The sequence below is a fragment of the Piliocolobus tephrosceles genome, chromosome 7 (genome assembly GCF_002776525.5).
Source record: "Piliocolobus tephrosceles isolate RC106 chromosome 7, ASM277652v3, whole genome shotgun sequence".
In the NCBI taxonomy this organism is placed as follows: Eukaryota; Metazoa; Chordata; class Mammalia; order Primates; family Cercopithecidae; genus Piliocolobus; species Piliocolobus tephrosceles.
In genome coordinates this window covers 19,866,586-19,884,002 of record NC_045440.1, presented here as the reverse complement: position 1 = coordinate 19,884,002, position 17,417 = coordinate 19,866,586, and the positions used below count along the sequence as shown (strand labels likewise).

Here is a 17,417-nt window from a genome sequence, read left to right as displayed (position 1 = left end):
CCACTCCTCCCCTCCCCTCCCCTCCATGCCCCTCCCCACCCTTCTCCACCCCTCCCCTCCCCTTCCTACCCCTCTCTGCTCTCCCTCCCCTCCTGTCTCCTTCCCCTCTCTTTCCTCTCTCTTCCTTCTCCTTCAGCTCTTTATACCATCTGCCTCCTCAGTGGGACACAGGTCCTCAGCCCCAATGCAGGGAGGAGTAGCCTGTTTTCCTGGTGACCACTGCCCTCCTCTCCAAACCCCAGGGCTTGCGACCAGAAGGGACAGAGCACTCCCTTTTGCTCCTGCCTGGGCCAGCTCCAGGAGAGGCAGCACTCCCTTCAGAGTGCACAGGAGGGTCCCTGTGGATGGAAGAAAGGGGCTTGAGGTGTCCAGTTCCCGAGTCCATTTCTCTGCCTGGTCCCAGTCCTCCTGATTGTTTTCTTTGTTTTCATTCTCTTTGTTCCTGATTCTCCTCCTGCTCTGGATTCAGCTCACGACAAATATCATCCCAGGGAGTAACAAGGTGATCAAACCTAACTCAGGCCCCAGCAGAGCCAGACCGTCGGCTGCCTTGACCGTGCTGTCTGTCCTGATGCTGAAACTGGCCTTGTAGGCTGTGGGAACCGAGTCAGAAGATTTTCAAAAGCTACGCAGACAAGAACAGCCGCCTGACGAAATGGAAACACACACAGACACACACGCACCTTGCAAAAAAAAAAATGTTTTTCCCACCTGTCGCTGAACCTGTCTCCTCCCAGGTTTCTTCTCTGGAGCAGTTTTTGTAAACCAAACAGACAAGCAGGCGGGCAGCCTGAGAGCTGGCCCAGGGGTCCCCTGGCAGGGGAAACTCTGGTGCCGAGGAGGGCACGAGGCTCTAGAAATGCCTCTCTTCACTTTCTCCTGGTGTTTTTCTCTCTGGACCCTTCTGAAGCAGAGACCGGACAAGAGCCTGCAGTGGAAGGGACTCTGGGCTGTGCCTGAGGCTGGCTGGGGGCAGGACAGCTCAGCTGCTTCCCCACGCTGCCCACTCTGGGGACCTGCTGGGGGCAGGCAGAGGGCATCGGTTAGTGGGGCAGCGGGGCTGGCCACAGGGGTCCCCCTTCAGCCCTTTGGCTTCGAGGATGGAGGTGGTTTTGCCCTCCCTCTCTGCCCTCGGGGGGCTGGTGGGTCTGTAGCTGGTGTGGGGATTTCCCCACGGATGGCGGCGGAGGGGGTTAGCACTGCGCTGGGCTCTCCCTGACTGTAGCACAGAGTGGTGGGGCTGGGGGCCAGCTCCAGGAGGGCTCAGGAGCTCAGCCTGCCTGGGAGAGCCCCTTGTGGCGAGGCAGCAAAACTCGGGCATCAGCTTCTTTCTTGGTGGCAGAAGTTTTGAAGTCAGAGAGAAATGGTCCTTTGTTGGCTTCTTTTTGGTTTCTCGTGGGTCCTTTGGCAGGTCTCCCTTTGGGGAGAGGGAGGGGAGAGACCACAGCCGGGTGTGTATCTGCAGCACCCTGTTCCCTCGAGCTCTCCTGCTCTCCTCTCCCTCCTCTTCCACTTTCTCTTTCCTAATTTCCTAGACATACGTCAACTGTATGTACACACCGGGGCTCCTCTCCCAACATATATGTATATATACATCCATATACATATATAGTGTGGTTTTCCCCTTTCTTTCCTTTTTTTAAGCAACAGAGCTATGGAAACAATACCCCAACAGATGAGCGAAAATGTATTATTGTAAAGTTTATTTTTTTTAATACTGTTGTCTATAATGGGGAAAAAGGACATTGCTCCCCAGTGCCCTGCTCCAGTCAGCCTGGCTGGGCTCTGGTGGGGGCTTCTGATCCGCATCCACGCTTAACCAAGGCTCCAATAAACGTGCTAGGAAGCAAGCCGCCTCTGCCTCGGTCCCATGGGGTTTTGCCCCCATTTTGTTCTTGGTCCGGTGTTAACCTGCGTAAGTGGCACTCCCGGTGGGCTGGGGAAATGTGTGTCCGTGTGTGTGCCTGTGTGTATGTGTGTGCACCCATAGGTCTGACCCGTGTGTCTGCAGTGTGGGTAGATGGAGTTCCGTTAGGAGCTGGTTTGACACTGGGGGCGGGATCTGCGGGTGGGATCTGCGGGTCTTTGCTGTGCTGAGCCTGGTGGGCTGTTCTGTTCCCTCCTTGCTCACCTCTCCAGTCGGCACAGATGCCTGTGGCTCCCAGACTGGAAGAGAATGTAGTGGATGTGGGCATGGTGCGGAGCGACATTTTGGCATCGCACGTTGGGAATGTTTTATTGTCAGGCTGTCTGGGTGGCCCTGTTAGTCTTACACAGAGCAAAGTGGTATGTCCCTCTGGGACTCCTGGCTTATTTGAGATGTGTAATTGTGAGTGCAGTGACCTGGCCTTTTGGGTTCCACCAGAGGAGGAGATGATTGTGAAATGTTCTGGGGTCATGGTCTGAAAGCGTAAGTATTTTTTGGGTCTCCCTCTATTCCTTCCTTTCCTGTTTCTCCACTTGCTACCCAGGCCCCACTTGGATGCTAGGCCTGCCATAGTCTCCAAGAGAGATTCTCCCCAGAGGGGAGCAGGAGGATGCCTGCCGGCCAAATGTGTGAGTGTGTGCATGTGTGTGAGCATGTGTACATGTATGTGCGGGCGTGTGCAGGCTTGCACATGTTCATACGCACGTGTGAGTATATACCCATGGCAGGAGGGAGGATGGAAGACTGGCAGGCAAGAGGATGTTTCTACTGTCAGCCTGGCCTTCAGGGCTGCATGTGAGCCCGTCCCATTTCAACTGGACAACAGGATGCAGTTTTCCTGTCTCCCAGTCGCAGGTCCTCAGTGGCTTTTGCTTCTGGTTGTACATATGTGAGCAGCATCCGTTCACGGCATTTATCACTGTGGTGTATTGCCTTCCAACCTCTGCATGGAAGGGGTATAGTGAGCCAGCCAGGTCTCTGTCCAGCTATCGCTGGCCTTACTGAGAGTAGACGTGGTCATGGCATCCACTTAGGAATCCATGTTCTTTGCAAACAGCAAAGACCATTTAACATAAAAAGTACTTTACTGGAAGGCTATGGGAGAAGGTGGCTCACAGAATTAGTGGAAGGTGGAGGAATCGGGAGGCGAGGGCAGTGGCCAGAGGGCCTCTGAGGGGCTGGAAGGCAGGATCTGCAGGGTCATCATTCTGCTGCCAACCATTGCCCATGTGACTGAACTGGGCCTTATGCCTGCCTTCTGCCATAGTTGGGTGTGAGAGGGAGGGTATTTCTGTCATGTCTGGTATCTCTAATAGGAGGTAAGCCCTTAGGCTACATCATGGGGGAGAGAAAATTTCCCAAGAGGAAATTGAGGTGCGATTATGAAGGAGGAATGGATACTAGCTAACTGTACTCTGCCCTAAAATGTCTCCCTATCCAAGTATCACATGGCTGAAATTTTACAATTACGATTATTCATTCCTTTGGTTGAGATGATTCTTATTTGTGATTCTCTCAAAATATGCAAATAGAACTGCAAGAGTAAAATGTTACTATCTTAATGTTAATTAATTTAATGGTGTGAATGAATTCTAGTAACATTAAGACATTTGAGACTAGACATTGAAATTGGTGTTGAGGGACCAAAACAGGAAGTTAATCATGGAAAGATTGGTAGAGACCACCAGAGATAGTTTTTTTTTTTTTTTTTTTTTTTTTTTTTTGAGACAGTCACACTCTCACCCAGGTTGGAGTGCAGTGGCATGATCTTGGCTCACTGCGGTCTCTGGCTCCTGGGTTCGAGCAATTCTCGTGCCTCAGCCTCCCAAGTAACTGGGATTACAGGTGTGTGCCACTATGCTTGGCTAATTTTTTTTTTTTTTTAAATATTTTTAGTAGAGATGAGGTTTTGCTGTGTTGGCCAGGCTGGTCTCAAACGCCCGACCTCAAGTAATCTGCCTGCCTCGGCCTCCCAACGTGTTGGGATTACAGGCGTGAGCCACCACGCTTAGCCACCAGAGACCAATTTTTAGATTATCTTAGAAGTGCTGTGGGAGACTGCAGCCACATGCAATCCAGGTCCCTGTGCCTTAGCCCCCGAGTCAGCAAAGGGTATAAAATTAGCTTTTGGTACCACCAGCCCCCTGAGGATTCCTGATCGGGGCGTGCCTCTATCTGTAAGTCTGGCTCACTGCTTTTTCTAGGCCTGATACCTTGTCAAGTGTGAAGCCATATAAGGTGGCCAATTCAGAAGCTCAGGATTGGGTGAGCAGTGTCTCAGGTCCCATGTTGACCCACAGTGGTCCTCACATCAGGGCGCCTACCTGGTGTCAAGACCAAACACAGTGTCGTCATCTTAGTTCCTGGCACTCCAGGCCCTGCCTTTGCAATTGGCTTGGCACACAGGTTTCCCAGAACTGGGCTCAGCACTGCTCTTGCTGGTCGTGCCCTGACGGGGATGCTCAGGCCCTGGAGGTGCCCTCCTGTCTCCCACAGACCTTCCTGATGGTAGTCCCAGGCCTGCCAGGATGGACACCTTTGGCCAATCCAGACGTTCGCCCTGCTCACTGAGGAGCCTACCGGGTCTCTGGTTTAGCCTCCCAGTGTCAGCTGCCTGCTGATTCCTGCCTCTGAGGGTCTGATAGCCCACCTGCTATGGCTTCGCTTCATGCCAAAGGGGCTTGTGTGTGTGTGCGTGTGTGTGCGTGTGTGTGTGTGTGCGTGCATGCCCCCATGACTTCACTTCTGCCAAAAGGGGCTTTGTGTGTGTGTGTGCATTCACCGATGGCGTCACTTCATGCTGAAAGGGGCTTGTGTGTGTGCGTGTGTGTGTGTGTACATCCACACATATGCACCTGTCTCTAGTTCCCAGCCACAGACCGTCAAATGTCTAAGATGTAGACTTTCCTTTACTCATGAAGATCAAAGCCCCGATGTTCACTGCCAGCTGGAGAAATTCTTTACCAGCATTTTCTAATCTGTGAAGTCACTTTAAATTGGGCTGCCCCTCCCAAGTATGCTGAGACTGGTCACATGCTGCATATTTCTAAAAACTTATGTATTCATTTAAATATTTTTACGATTTTTTGAGACAGGGTCTCACTCTGTTGCCCAGGCTGGAGTGTGGTGGTATGATCATACCTCACTGCAACCTCAAGCTCCTGGGTCCAAGCGATCCTCCCACCCTAGACACCCAAGTAGTTGGAACTACGGGTGTGTGCACTACACCCTATTCATTGTATTATTTGGTAGAGATGGAATCTCACTATGTTGCCCAGGCTGATCCCAGTTGTCTGGCCTCAAGGGATCCTCCTGCTTCGGTCTCCCAAAGTCTGAGATTACAGGCATGACCCACCCATGCTCCGGGCCCATACTCTGTTAATACAAGTAAACAGATTCATCACCTGTTTGTTGCTCATTTTTTAAGAGTCTCAGTGGGGGTAGGTAATTTTTTTTTGGCTGGAGTGCAGTGGCGCAATCTCACCTCATTGCAACCTCTGTCTCCCAGGTGTAAGCGATTTTCTTGCCTCAGCCTCCTGAGTAGCTGGGATTACAGGCACCTGCTGCCACACCCAGCTAATTTTTGTAATTTTTTTTTTTTTTTTTTTTTTTAGCAGCGATGGGGTTTTGCCATATTGGTCAGGCTGGTCTTGGACTCCTGACCTCAAGTAATCTATCCACCTCAGCTCTCAAAGTGCTGGGATTACAGGCATGAGCCACTGCACCTGGCCCGTTCATCTTTTAAAAACTGATTAAATTTTTTAGGAAAATACAAAGTCATTTAGAAGCCATACCGGTAAATAAGGTTGATGACATTCTCTGTGGTGAGTTTACACGGTGGAGTGACTGCCTTCTAGTCATTTATGGGTGACTTTCAGGCACTCTTGTTAATCTTTGTTGCCTCACCTACAAAATTGTATTAGATGGTTCAGGTTCTTCTCACCTCTAAACAAGCTCTGGAAGAGGAGAGAGACGGAGACAGAGACAGACAGAGACTGCTGAGGCTGACTAAGCAGTCAGCTGGGCTTTTCTGGCCCAGCACATCCCTTCCCCTGCAAGGCGTACCTCCAGCATCATGAGCGATGGGGGTGATCACAGCCTGCCGAGGTGACCACATTGAATCTTTAAGGTCTGATGTGTTTTCTAAAAACCCAGCCGTATGGCTTCATCACTTTACCTCCTACGTTCAAGCAAGTGAGTAAATAGAAAGGGCTCTGAAAACCTCGTGAAGATGTTGTTTACACAATCAAGGCCATGCAGAGCGTCAATTAACCAGACATATTTGCCACATTCCTCTTTTAGTGTGAAGTGGAGGTTTTGTGCTGTACCTTCCAGAGTGGAAAAATGGTATCAAACATTTTAGGAGGATTTTAATAGCACTACTGCAAACCAAACCAAAACCAAATGTAGATATTTAAAAATACATATATTGAAGAATTAACTCACGCTTACATAGCCCTCGCCATGTGCCAGACATCATTCCAAAACTGTATGACTAATACCTCGTTTCATCCCCATTAGGATGCAATGAGGCGGGTGGTGCAGCCCATTCTACAGACAAGCACACTGAGGTGTGGCGAGGTTACTGTCTTCCCCGAGATGTTATGGGGTATGGCAGTGCTCAGACGCAAACTTCATGGGCTGGCTTGGGGCCCTGTGCTGTAGCTCTCATGCCAGGCTGCCACCCTGAAATGAGTCACACATGCCACCTGTGTGCTCTGCCTGTGCTGACCATGGGAGGCTCCACTTAATTGGGCTTCATTATTGCTCCCTCCCCTCCCTCTCCAGCAGCCTTGCGCTTGTGCAGGTCAGCGGTAACAGGCCATCCACAGATGCAGGACTGAGTATACCTTTGTGGCCTTCACAAGGGAGCCTGCAGGGCAATGAGGAGGGAGTTCTATAAGTGACTTCATTAAATCAAGCACGGTGTAAATGAAGGAGTAGGGAGGGGGAGGAAGATGCTGTCCAAGGACACAGGCCCCTGCCCAGAGCCTTGCGGTGGGGTAGGGAGATGGGGGTGGCATTCTACTTAAGGGCTTGCCATCCTGATTTTGCTGGGATTGACAGTGACCTTGCTGGGAATGGCTTTGATGGAAGGTAGCTTTTCCAGGAAAGAGACCGACCAGCTAGGATCTTGCTTGCTTGGACCTGCCTGGACAGGTCTTACCTTGGGGGTGCCATGGTTAAAGAAGATAGTGTGTAAGTTTGGGAATCAGGCAGACCTGAGTTTGAGTTCCAGACTGGCCACTGACCAAGAGGGTGACCACGTCCAGTGTGAGTTTCAGTTTGCTCATCTGTGAAATGGAGATAGTGGTCCCTGCCTCCAAGGCCTGGTATCAGGATTCAATGCAGTACCCTGCCACATGCTCTGGCACATGGGTGCTCAGCCATTCCCTCGGCCCAGTGGCCACCCTGCCCCAGCCCCCAGGACTCCTCAGCACCTGCTGGCCACCAGGCTCCTTTTGGCAGTGAGAGAAGCTGCACTGGGACCCGTGCTTGGATCTTCTTCCTTCCTTCTCTCTGTGGCCTAAGAAGCTTTCACGGATTCCCCGTGGCAGACAAGAGAACATGACTGATCAGGCCTCGGGGCTGTGTTCTTGCAAGCATTGCCAAGTGGAATTGAGAGGGCGGGAAGAGAGAAGAGAGAGAGAAAAAAAGAAACTTCCTTGTGTTGGTAAATCAGAGTTGAAGTGATCTGTGAGCCACTGAGGACGGTGGCTACAGAAGATGCAAATGTCATGCTCTTTGGAGTCCCTTTGACTGGCTTCCCCCTCTCCAGGCATGCAGGCAGAGGACGTGCTGCCAGAGCAAGTGCACCAGCTCAAAATAGTGAATGAATATTGATCAGATGGGGAGCTGAGCTGAGGGCAATGTCAACACCGATGGGAGGTGGGCTGGTGTGGGGTCAGCCTGTCAGGCCTGATGCAAAAGCGGAGTGAGCTTTGCTACCTCAGGCTCCAGATTCCTGCAGGGAGAGTCCCGGGAGGGTATGAGTTCTGAGTCACCTTGATGTTTTCTAACTAGAGCCACTTCTCCTTTGTGTGCTTTTCTGTATAGAAAGAAGGCTGGCGGGGGCTGGGCATGGTGGCTCACACCTGTAATCCCAGCACTTTGGGAGGCCTCAGTGGGTGGATCACCTGAGGTCAGGAGTTCAAGACCAGCCTGGCCAACATGGTAAAACCCCGTCTCTACTAAAAATACAAAATATTAGCCGGGCGTGGTGGTATGTGCCTGTAATCCCAGCTACTCAGGAGGCTGAGGCAGAAGAATCACTTGCACCTGGGAGGCAAAGGTTACAGTGAACTGAGACCATTCCACTGCACTCCAGCCTGGGCAAAAGCGTGGGACTCTTGTCTCAAAACAACAACAAAAAGGTTGGCAATGGGGTGAGAGTCAGATGACATAGTATAGTCTTTTCTTTCCTCAAAGAGTCTGGAATATACCAGAAGGAGCATCAGGGGATCCAGGTTCGAATGCTGGCTTTGCCATCCAGCAGCTGGTGACATCAGCTAGGTTACTGAACTTCTCTGAGCCTTGGAAAGTTTGCTTTAGGTCAGGGATGGGCACGCTTTCTCTGTAAAGGACCAGATGGTGAAAATGACAGGCCTTGTGTGCTATGCCATTTCCATTGCAACTAGCAACTGTTCTGCTGTAGTTCCAAAGCAGTCATAGGCGATGTCAATGACTAGGCATGGCTGTGTTCCAACAAAACTTTATTTACAGTAACAGGCACAGGCCCGATTTGGCTCATGGTCTATAGTTTGCCAACCCCTGCTCTAGCTGACCTCTGAGACGAAGATGTCTATCCCAGGCAGTTAGAACTCTGAGGGTTTGCAGCGGGCAGTGACTGATGGGTGACAGGGCTGAAATCCTCAAGTTGGAGGAAGAGAGAGGGCACGCTAGCCCATTGTGCAAAGGGAGGTGAACTCACAGGGGAGTTGAATGGAGGAGAAAGCTGGGAGGAATGGTCCTGCACGGGGTTCAGGGGGTGCAAGGAGAGAAGCCAGGTAGCCTGTGGACCAGGCATACATAGGTGTGGGCTGGAATGTGGGGGCTTTGCATGCCTCGGTGAGATTGTACTCTGCTCAGGGGCATCTGGTAAGCAGGGTGAATGGGGCTGAAATCCACCCACTGTCAACTCACCCATCTGTGCACCTAACCTGGGCTTCAGCTCTGAGGAGGGGGCATCATTCTGTAATTTGCTCCAAGGTTTCTCTGTGTACCTGCAGAGAACCTGTGGCCAAGAGCAAATGGAGCTGCCACCCCAGTGACTGGGGAGGGGACAAGCGTCCCGAGTGCACAGAAAAGTCCCTGAGAGCCCTGCATGGCTGTGGGCAAGTCGCTTACCCTCCCTGGACTCTCCTGCCCTCATCTTCAAAGGGAGAGGTCAGAGGGGCTGCTCTGCAAGCTTCCTTTGGCTTTGGGATTCTGTGATTCTGTGTCTGGCAGCCCTTCCTGAACTCACCAGCCTGGGGCAAAATGACTTGAAAGGAGGCAGAATTCATCTCCCTTTCAGCAAACACGGCCACCTGCTTGGTTGCTGCAGTTTTTCTCTGAGTCTGTAGTCCAGAGCTGTGGACTGCCACCTTAGAGCTTGCTCTGTGCATGGCACCTTTCATGCTGGCTTGTTCCCACTCCTTCAAGATAGCATTTTTTGGGAAGCCAACGTCTGGGGCCATGTGAAGCAATGACCCAGCCCCCGCCTGGCCTCCCTCCCTGGAGGAGGGCACACTTGAATCACCACCTTGACCTGGACACTGCCCAGCATCAGAGGTCTTGAAGTCTCCTACGCATGGACCACCCCGGCAGAAAGTGACTAATCTCGTCAAACATCTCTGTGGGAGGTTTGCACAACCACTGTGGTGTGCCTGACTCTGTGTGTTGAAGCTCTCGCAGCCAGAAGAGAGGCTTCCAGGAAAAACTCTTTGATTTTTTCCAGCCCGGCACAGTGGACTCACCCCTCCCCTGTCCTTCCCTGCCCACCAATACACAGGAGGCTCACAATGTAAGATGAGGTTGCGGCTCTCACCCTACTCCATTCAAAAGTCAGGGTCCAGCCTGGTTGGCCAAACAAATTCTTGTGGAATGACCCCGCCTGGCCCAGTTCATCCTTCACTTTTATCCTCAGTGGAAGATAAAAGGCCTTTTTCAGGGGCCCAGCAACCTGAAATTACTCTTAATTCTCATCTTGCTAGAAAGCTGGCTGAGTGGGAGGCTGCAGTGACATGAGGGATCTTTACTAAAATATCTTCTTCTGGGAAATGTATTTCTGGTGTTTCTACCTGGAGTGTGTGGTGGTGATGGGGGCTGCTGGAATAACCTCCTCTTCCAAATGGAGGAGACTTGATCTTCTTCCCAACTGGAAATGGTCCAGGGGAGCTGTGGTCGCAGGTGATGACAGTGATGACCTAGCCTGACCCCTCAAACTCACCTTCCTGCATCTTGATACAGAGTCCCAGGGCAGCCTCGGAGAGGACGGGTCTAGAAAGAGCACCGGGCAGTCTGAGAAGTGTTTGTGGAGGCAGCCACACTGCTGGGTCCCTGCTGCGGGCGGGAAGTTGGGCTGAGCCGGCCCTGTGAGCATCCTTCCTTTTTGGGCGTTGGTTGGCAGGTCTAGGAAGTCCACACCACCCAGGATCTGCCTCGCGGAGTCTGCACCTTGCAAAGGATCCCGTCAGAGAGCAAGTCCTCCTGGGGAGGGCTCTGTTTAGGAAAGGCCCTGGGAGCATCCACAGAATGAAATTGGACGGTGGCAGGACAGTGGGGGGACTCGAGGGTACTACTCGTTCACAACCAACATGACTGATGGAGTGATTGATTTCTGGCAGCAAGATGAATGCTCCCAGGGATCCCCCTGAACAGGAGTCTCTCTCGGGAATCCCTAAGGATTCTCTTTGTCCTCTGCAAGCCCCCCGACTTCCACCCTTGGAGCCAGCTGTCCCCGTGACTCCTCCCCTTTCTCCTCTGCTCGCCCCTCCCGCTGTGGTCAGGCTGGGACTACCACATACTTGAGCGTGCAAGTGTAGGATTTAGAAGACAGGTGTGAGACTCTGGGTATGATAAGTGCATACTGATTAGGTCACCCCTAGTTGCTGTGTCCTGTTAGAAATTCAGTGTGGCACAGACTTGGAATCCAATCATTCTCTTCTAGGAATTCCCTCTTTCATCCTTCCTTGTTAGAGCCTCTTCCGCCTGGCTGGCTTTCTGTCTTTCGCCTTCTGCTGCCGGAGTTGTGTGCAGCGTTTGCAGGCCCTGGAGAGGGAAACGGCTTTATCCCCCCAATCCTGTGCTTCGGGTCAGGATTGCTCTTCCTCTCCGCTGTCTGGACCCAACTGAGCATCATCTTGGGGGATCCATCCACTCAAAGCCCCTGAATGAACCTGCTCTCTGGGTCCATCGTGATCATTCCATCTTGTGTTTTCCACTGTCCAGGCCAGGCCCTTATAGGGTCCTCTCGCCTCCTGGGGAACAGAGTCGAGAGAAGGAACCCGCTAGAGACACACTAGCATGTTAGGTGACCTCACTTTACCCACGTAGTTTGCCTGAGTATTGTTACCAATTTTTTCCAGTTATTAGCCTCTTGGAATTCTGCTGTATATTTCCTGGCTTCTTTCCATCAATCTGGGGCAAAGCTCCCCTTGTTTGAATTAATCAGGAGGCTTTCAGGGAGACTCATTTAAATGAATTAAAAAATCTGAATTACACAATTTTGCTTAAACAAATATACTATAATCTGTTTCAAGTGGAACCCAGCCCTTACAAGGCCTCCCTATAACACCCTCCATGGTCTGGCTCACTACCTTTCTGACTCCTCTACCCTGCAGGGTCTTCCTGGCTGCTTTTGTACGCCCCCAGCCGATTCTTACCTCCAGGTTTTTGCAGTGGCTGTTCCATCTACCTAGGACACTCTTTTCCTAGTCAATATCGTAGCTAACTCCCTCACTTCCTTCAGGTCTCTGCTGCAACATCAGCTAATTAAAGAAACCTTCCCTCTCCAAGGAACCCCTTCCCCCCGCTAGTTTAGGACTTCCTATTCTCTATCACTTTACTTTTCCAAAGCACTGAACCACCTTCCAACAGACCACATATGCATGCATGTTCACATATGTGCATGTGTCTGTGTGTATAATTGTTTATGATCTACTTCCTTCCACTAGAATGTAAGCTTCAAGCAGGCAAGATCTTCCTCTGTTTTTTTTCTTCACACCTCTATCCTTAGCTCCTAGAACAGTGCCTGGCAGAGAGTGGGACTTCAGTAAATGTTTGTTAACTGACTGAAAGAAAGTAGGCATGGAGTTTCGGTGGGTCCTGGGAGAGTGTTCAGGTAGAATGTGAGGAAAAATGGGATGGGGAGAGGAACAGAGAGGATTTTGAATTAGCATATCAGAGCAGATCGCAGAGGGTGCTGGCCTTAGACAGCTTTTTTGTATCACTCAATCAAGGCCACACTGCAGTGCGTTAACAGCAGAGCTGAGACTAGAACCCTAGATTGTATTTCTGAGTCCAATCCTCTCCAACCTTGGAAAATGGTTTCTTCTCTTAGTGGGTTCTGCACATGCCGTACAGTCTCACTTTTGATTAATTTGCTTAGCAAACACTTTTCTTGTCAGTAGAGCAAAGGGAACTTTCCGTCGAGCCATTGAAGCACGGTGGGTTTTGGCCCAGAAGGATTTGAAAGAGGGTGTTTTGGTGAGAAGCTCCAGGGTGGGGGGTCTGGCTGTTGTGGGAGACTTGGACATCTGCTGAAACAAGTTCAGTCGAGTTCCTCCGCAGAAAGCCTGTCTTGCAATCAAGCTCGAAGCCGTCTGATTTCTTCATCCTGTCCCTCCAAATAACTACATGTCCTGGTTTACCCAGCCTCACCCTCCTACTAAAAAAAAAATGACGTTCCAGCGCAAAAAATACCCTGAGTCTATGTCTCTTTCTGAATTTGCACCAGGCGTGCGTGCTTGCTGTGCGCTGTGGCCAGTCGCTGTCTCGGTAAACAAACGGGGAAGTTATCCAGGGAAAATCTCCCCAGTGCTGAGCCTGGGCCTGGAAGGGTTAAGAGGAACCTCGGGAAGGGGAGGGGGCAAAGAGGGGAGCAGGTGGGTTTTGTTGACTAAGCGTTGGCTAATGATCACAGAAAGAGGAATATCAGGTCTTGCTTGTTCAGGTATGTGATTGAGAAAGGCCATCGGTAGAGGGAAGAGGAGCTTGTTAGAAATCACCAGGCCGTTATAACCAAGATCAACAGCTGCCTCTTGAAATGGGAAGGAAATAGATGCAACCTTAAGAGGACGATCACATTGAAAGATTCCAGTGTGCCTGGGTGAGCGGACATCACTTCATAAAAGATCTACTTGGGCAAGCAGCCTCGTTAATAGTAATTGTCTTTCTCCAGTCATTAGTGACAGGAGTGCAGGACATTGGTTGAAGACAAAGGTCAGGGGTCAGAAGCAAAGGGCAAGGATGAGACCAGCTGAGTAAAATTTCCAGCTCCTCTGCCTCTGGGGAGGGGCCACACAGCTGCTGACTTTTCTTCTTCTTCTTCTTTTTTTTTTTTTTTTTTTGAGACAGACCCTGTTGCCCAGGCTGGAGTGCAGTGCCGCAATCTTGGCTCACTGCAGACTCCACTTCCCGGGTTCCAGCAATTCTCCTGCCTCAGCCTCCCGGGTAGCTGGAACTACAGGTATGCGCCACCAAGCCCGGCTAATTTTTGTGTTTTTAGTAGAGACAGGGTTTCCCCACGTTGGCAGGCTAAGTCTCAAACTTCTGACCTCAAGTGATCTGCCCGCCTTGGCCTCCCAAAGGGTGGCTGACTTAAAGACAGGATAAAGGGGGAACCAGGAATAGCAAGCCTTAACTTTTCTAAATTTACTAACAATGTTGTACTTAAACGATGCTGAGTGTATATAGGACACCATGCTGTCGTTCCTGGGGAGGGGGAGTCTAAAAGGGCCTGCAAATGGTCCTGCCTGGTAGAGAGAGGAACTTCAGTGAATGTTTGTTGATTGACTGAAAGTAGGTATGGAGTTTCAGCAGGTCCTGGAAGAGTGTTCAGGGCAGCTCAGTTGGACTGAGGGTGCCACAGGCGTTTTCTGTTGTCTATACTCCCATTCTGCAGTGAGGGGACAATGGTGAGTATATATATGTGATAAATGCACACACACAGAAGTTTCTCCTTGGCAAACATAGAGGAAGGTGGAATTGTTTATTCATTTGCAATCATCTGAGCCAAACCTTGGGTTCCTTTGGGAGAAGCTGATTGACTAACAAATCAAGGGGAAGCGGACTAGAAGTGACTGGGCCGTAGAGACTAGACGCCTTCCTTCTGGCCCTGCACTGACCCTGTTGTAGTGGCATGAGGTGACCACAGGGCCCCGACTGGGCCTGACTGAGGGTTGGGGAGCCCACTCTGTGGGCGGATGCTGCGGCATGGGTGCCTGACCTCTTGTCTCAGATGCTGGCCGACAGCATGCCTGTCCTGGGCCATCTTCAGTGGCCCCATGATGCCATTCTCCCTGTGATAATTTGTAACTAGTGAAGAGTTTTGCCAAGCCTATCATTTGGGCTTTAAAAAATGCCATTGATTACTTGCACATGAACTCAGAGTAATCAAGGGAAGAACAGATGGAAAGAATGAGGCATCCACAGAGGCGGCTGGTGAGAGGGTTTCCCCTCCCTTTCTTGAGCTTCCCTGCGTGGGTGGAGATGGCCCCATACAACATGGACTGGATTTTGGGCATCATAACCCTCCCGCTAGGGTCCAGGATGTGTCTGCCCTCAGAGCTCTGCTGAAGTGGCTGTGCCCTCGAGGTGGAAGACAGGCAGAGGGCAGAGGGGCCCTAACCAGCTCCTCATCACAGAGAAGCAGTCGTTAGCAGAGATCCTGGAAGCTCCAGCACTTGGCTGACTGTTGCCCAGGAAGAATGATTCCTTCTGCAGGATGCAGGGGTGGGGAGGAGGTGTCTGCCTGGGAGTCAGGAAAACAATGCTGTGGTTTCTGCCTGGTCTAGGTCACTTGCCTTCTGTCTGCCTCAGTTTTCTCTTCTGTCAAATAAGTGGTTTGGATCAGGTGGGTGTCCTGGTAAACAGCTCCAGGAGGTCTAGAATGACTGGGCAAGGTAAGGTATGGATGGGCGGCTTATGAAACTGGGCTGTCTCATTGTGGACCAGGTCAGTCTTCGGGTCTCTCAGTAAGGTCTAGCTATATGACCTTGGGAAGCCACTTAACCTCCATAAGCCTCGATTTTTCTCTCTGTAAAGAGGGTTACGTGACATTTGCTTTGAAGAGTTGGGGGTAATGAATGAGCTCATGCACATGACGTGCCTAGTGCAGGACCTGGGATGGAGTAGGCTCTTAAAAAATAGGTTCCCTTTTAATTTCCTGTTTCCCCAAGTCCTCGCTGCCTGTGCTTGCATTCTTCTCATTCCGTTGCTGAACTAAATTTGAGAGTTGGAAAGCTGTGTAAAGAGACTGCAATAGTTTGATTCCCTGTGTAAACGTGATGACCGGAGGACATTCTAACATTCTTACTCTTGGTTCCAGTGGGGTTTGCTATCAGTCACAGCCACTTCATGAAGGCTTGCATTGTTCAAAAGCTCATTCTGGAAGACACTGTTCATTACAGAAAATGTCCCTTTGATACGGATGTATAAGACCCTAGATCTTAGTACAAGAAAAATAGTCTTCCTTGATGTTAGACCATGATGGAGCAGACCTTATTTTCCCTTTGTGCTTTGGTTGCCAGAAAACACAGTTAAAGTTTGTGCTCAAGAGCTATGATGTCTGACATACTTGTACTGCCCAACCTCCTTTTATAAATCTCTCAAAGAAAACTTCTCTGGCTCCCCAGGGCTGGGAAAGAGGCCACCTTTAATGGTCCTGGATGACCTGTGCCCACTTCCATCCGAACAGTCTCAGGCTGATTGTCTTATTTTCTTTTTCTCAACACACACATGCACATACACACACTTTAAGTTCCTTAAGGCCATGGAGTGTGTCATTCTGCCCAGTACACCCAGCAGAGAACACATGGTATCTGAAACTTATGAGATACTCCATGAATACTGATTGAATAAAGAGATCAATGAATGAACAAATGGTTAAAAAAAGCACTTTAGTTCAGGTTTCATGTTTAATTATCCCTCCCATTCTACTCTATGGATTTTGATCTTTTACACTTGAACTTTTGCAATGATTGAACACTTTTGAGTAGAAACAGAACTTCAGGCTGGGCGCAGTGGCTCATGCCTGTAATCCCAGCACTTTGGGAGGCCGAGGCAGGCGATCAATTGGGGTCAGGAGTTCAAGACCAGCCTGACCAACATGGCGAAACCCCATCTCTACTAAAAATACAAAAAAATTAGTGTGGTGACACATGCCTGTAGTCCCACCTACTCGGGAGACTGAGGCAGGAGAATCTCTTGAACCCAGAGGCGGAGGTTGCAGTGAGTGGAAATTGTGCCACTGCACTCCAGCGTGGGGGACAGAGCGAGACTCCCATCTTAAACAAAAAAGAGAAAAGAAACAACTTTAAACCTTTTTGGAATTATGTGGGGTGGAGTGTAAGTAAATGAATAAGCAACTGCGTATCTCTTTCACAAAGCCTTCCTTCTTTGCCATCTCCAGCCAATGAGCCCCTTGTGCTCAAGAATGTAGATTTGGAGTGAAGCAGGACATGCGTTTCTATTCTGCTCTGTCATATGACAGCTGTGGAACTTGGGCACATTCTTCACCTCTCTGACCTTGTGTTGCCCTGCTTATAAAATGGAGGTAGCAATATCTCTTGCAGAGGGTCATGGAAGATGCATCAAGAGTGCGTAAGTAAAGTGGGTAATAGAATTCTTGACCCATAGTAAGTGCTCAACAAATTTTTATGATGAGTGGAAAAAAAAAGTTTCTGGTTCAGTGATTTGATGTGCCCTAAGTCCTGACATTTAGACTCAAATATAAGTTCCTTCAGGCCAGGCATCTTGCATGACACTCCTCTTATGTCCCCCCTCCCTCCTTTTTTTTTTTTTGAGACAGTTTCATTCTGTTGTTGCCCAAGCTGGAGCATAGTGACAGGATCTCAGCTCACTGCAATCTCTGCTTCCTGGGTTCAAGCAATTCTGGTGCCTCAGCCTCCCGAGTAGCTAGGACTACAGGTGTGCCCCACCACATCCAGCTAATTTTTTGTATTTTTAGTAGAGACGGGGTTTCACCATGTTGGCCAGGCTGGTATTGAAGTCCTGGCCTCAAGTGATCTGCCTGCCTAGGCCTCCCAAAGTGCTGGGATTACAGGTGTGAGTCACTTTGCCTGGCCTTCTATGTCATCTTGACCACCCAGCGTGGCGGTTGGCATATTGGCTCTGCAAATCCCTGAATAAGCCTCTGAACATCATTGGAGAGAAGGTTCAGGCATTCAGTCTGGTGCATAGACTTGTGGCACATAGGTCTGGGAGGGGCTTTTGAGATCAGGTGGTCTGACTCCCCATTATATGGGAGAAATTAGAGTCTAGGAAG

The 17,417-nt window shown here is 50.3% G+C and overlaps 1 protein-coding gene across 4 annotated transcripts in view; it reads left to right on the top strand.

Annotated features, from left to right (window-relative positions):
* GFRA2 (GDNF family receptor alpha 2) overlaps positions 1-1,850 on the top strand; it is a 100,094-nt gene extending 98,244 nt beyond the window's left edge. For all 4 annotated transcript variants that reach the window (XM_031935843.1, XM_031935842.1, XM_023216648.2 and 1 more), the window contains one exon: positions 470-1,850. In XM_031935843.1, coding sequence (XP_031791703.1) covers positions 470-592 — 123 coding nt within the window. In that variant the 3' untranslated portion in view covers positions 593-1,850. The remainder of the gene's footprint in view (positions 1-469) is intronic.
* Positions 1,851-17,417: the final 15,567 nt, after the last annotated feature.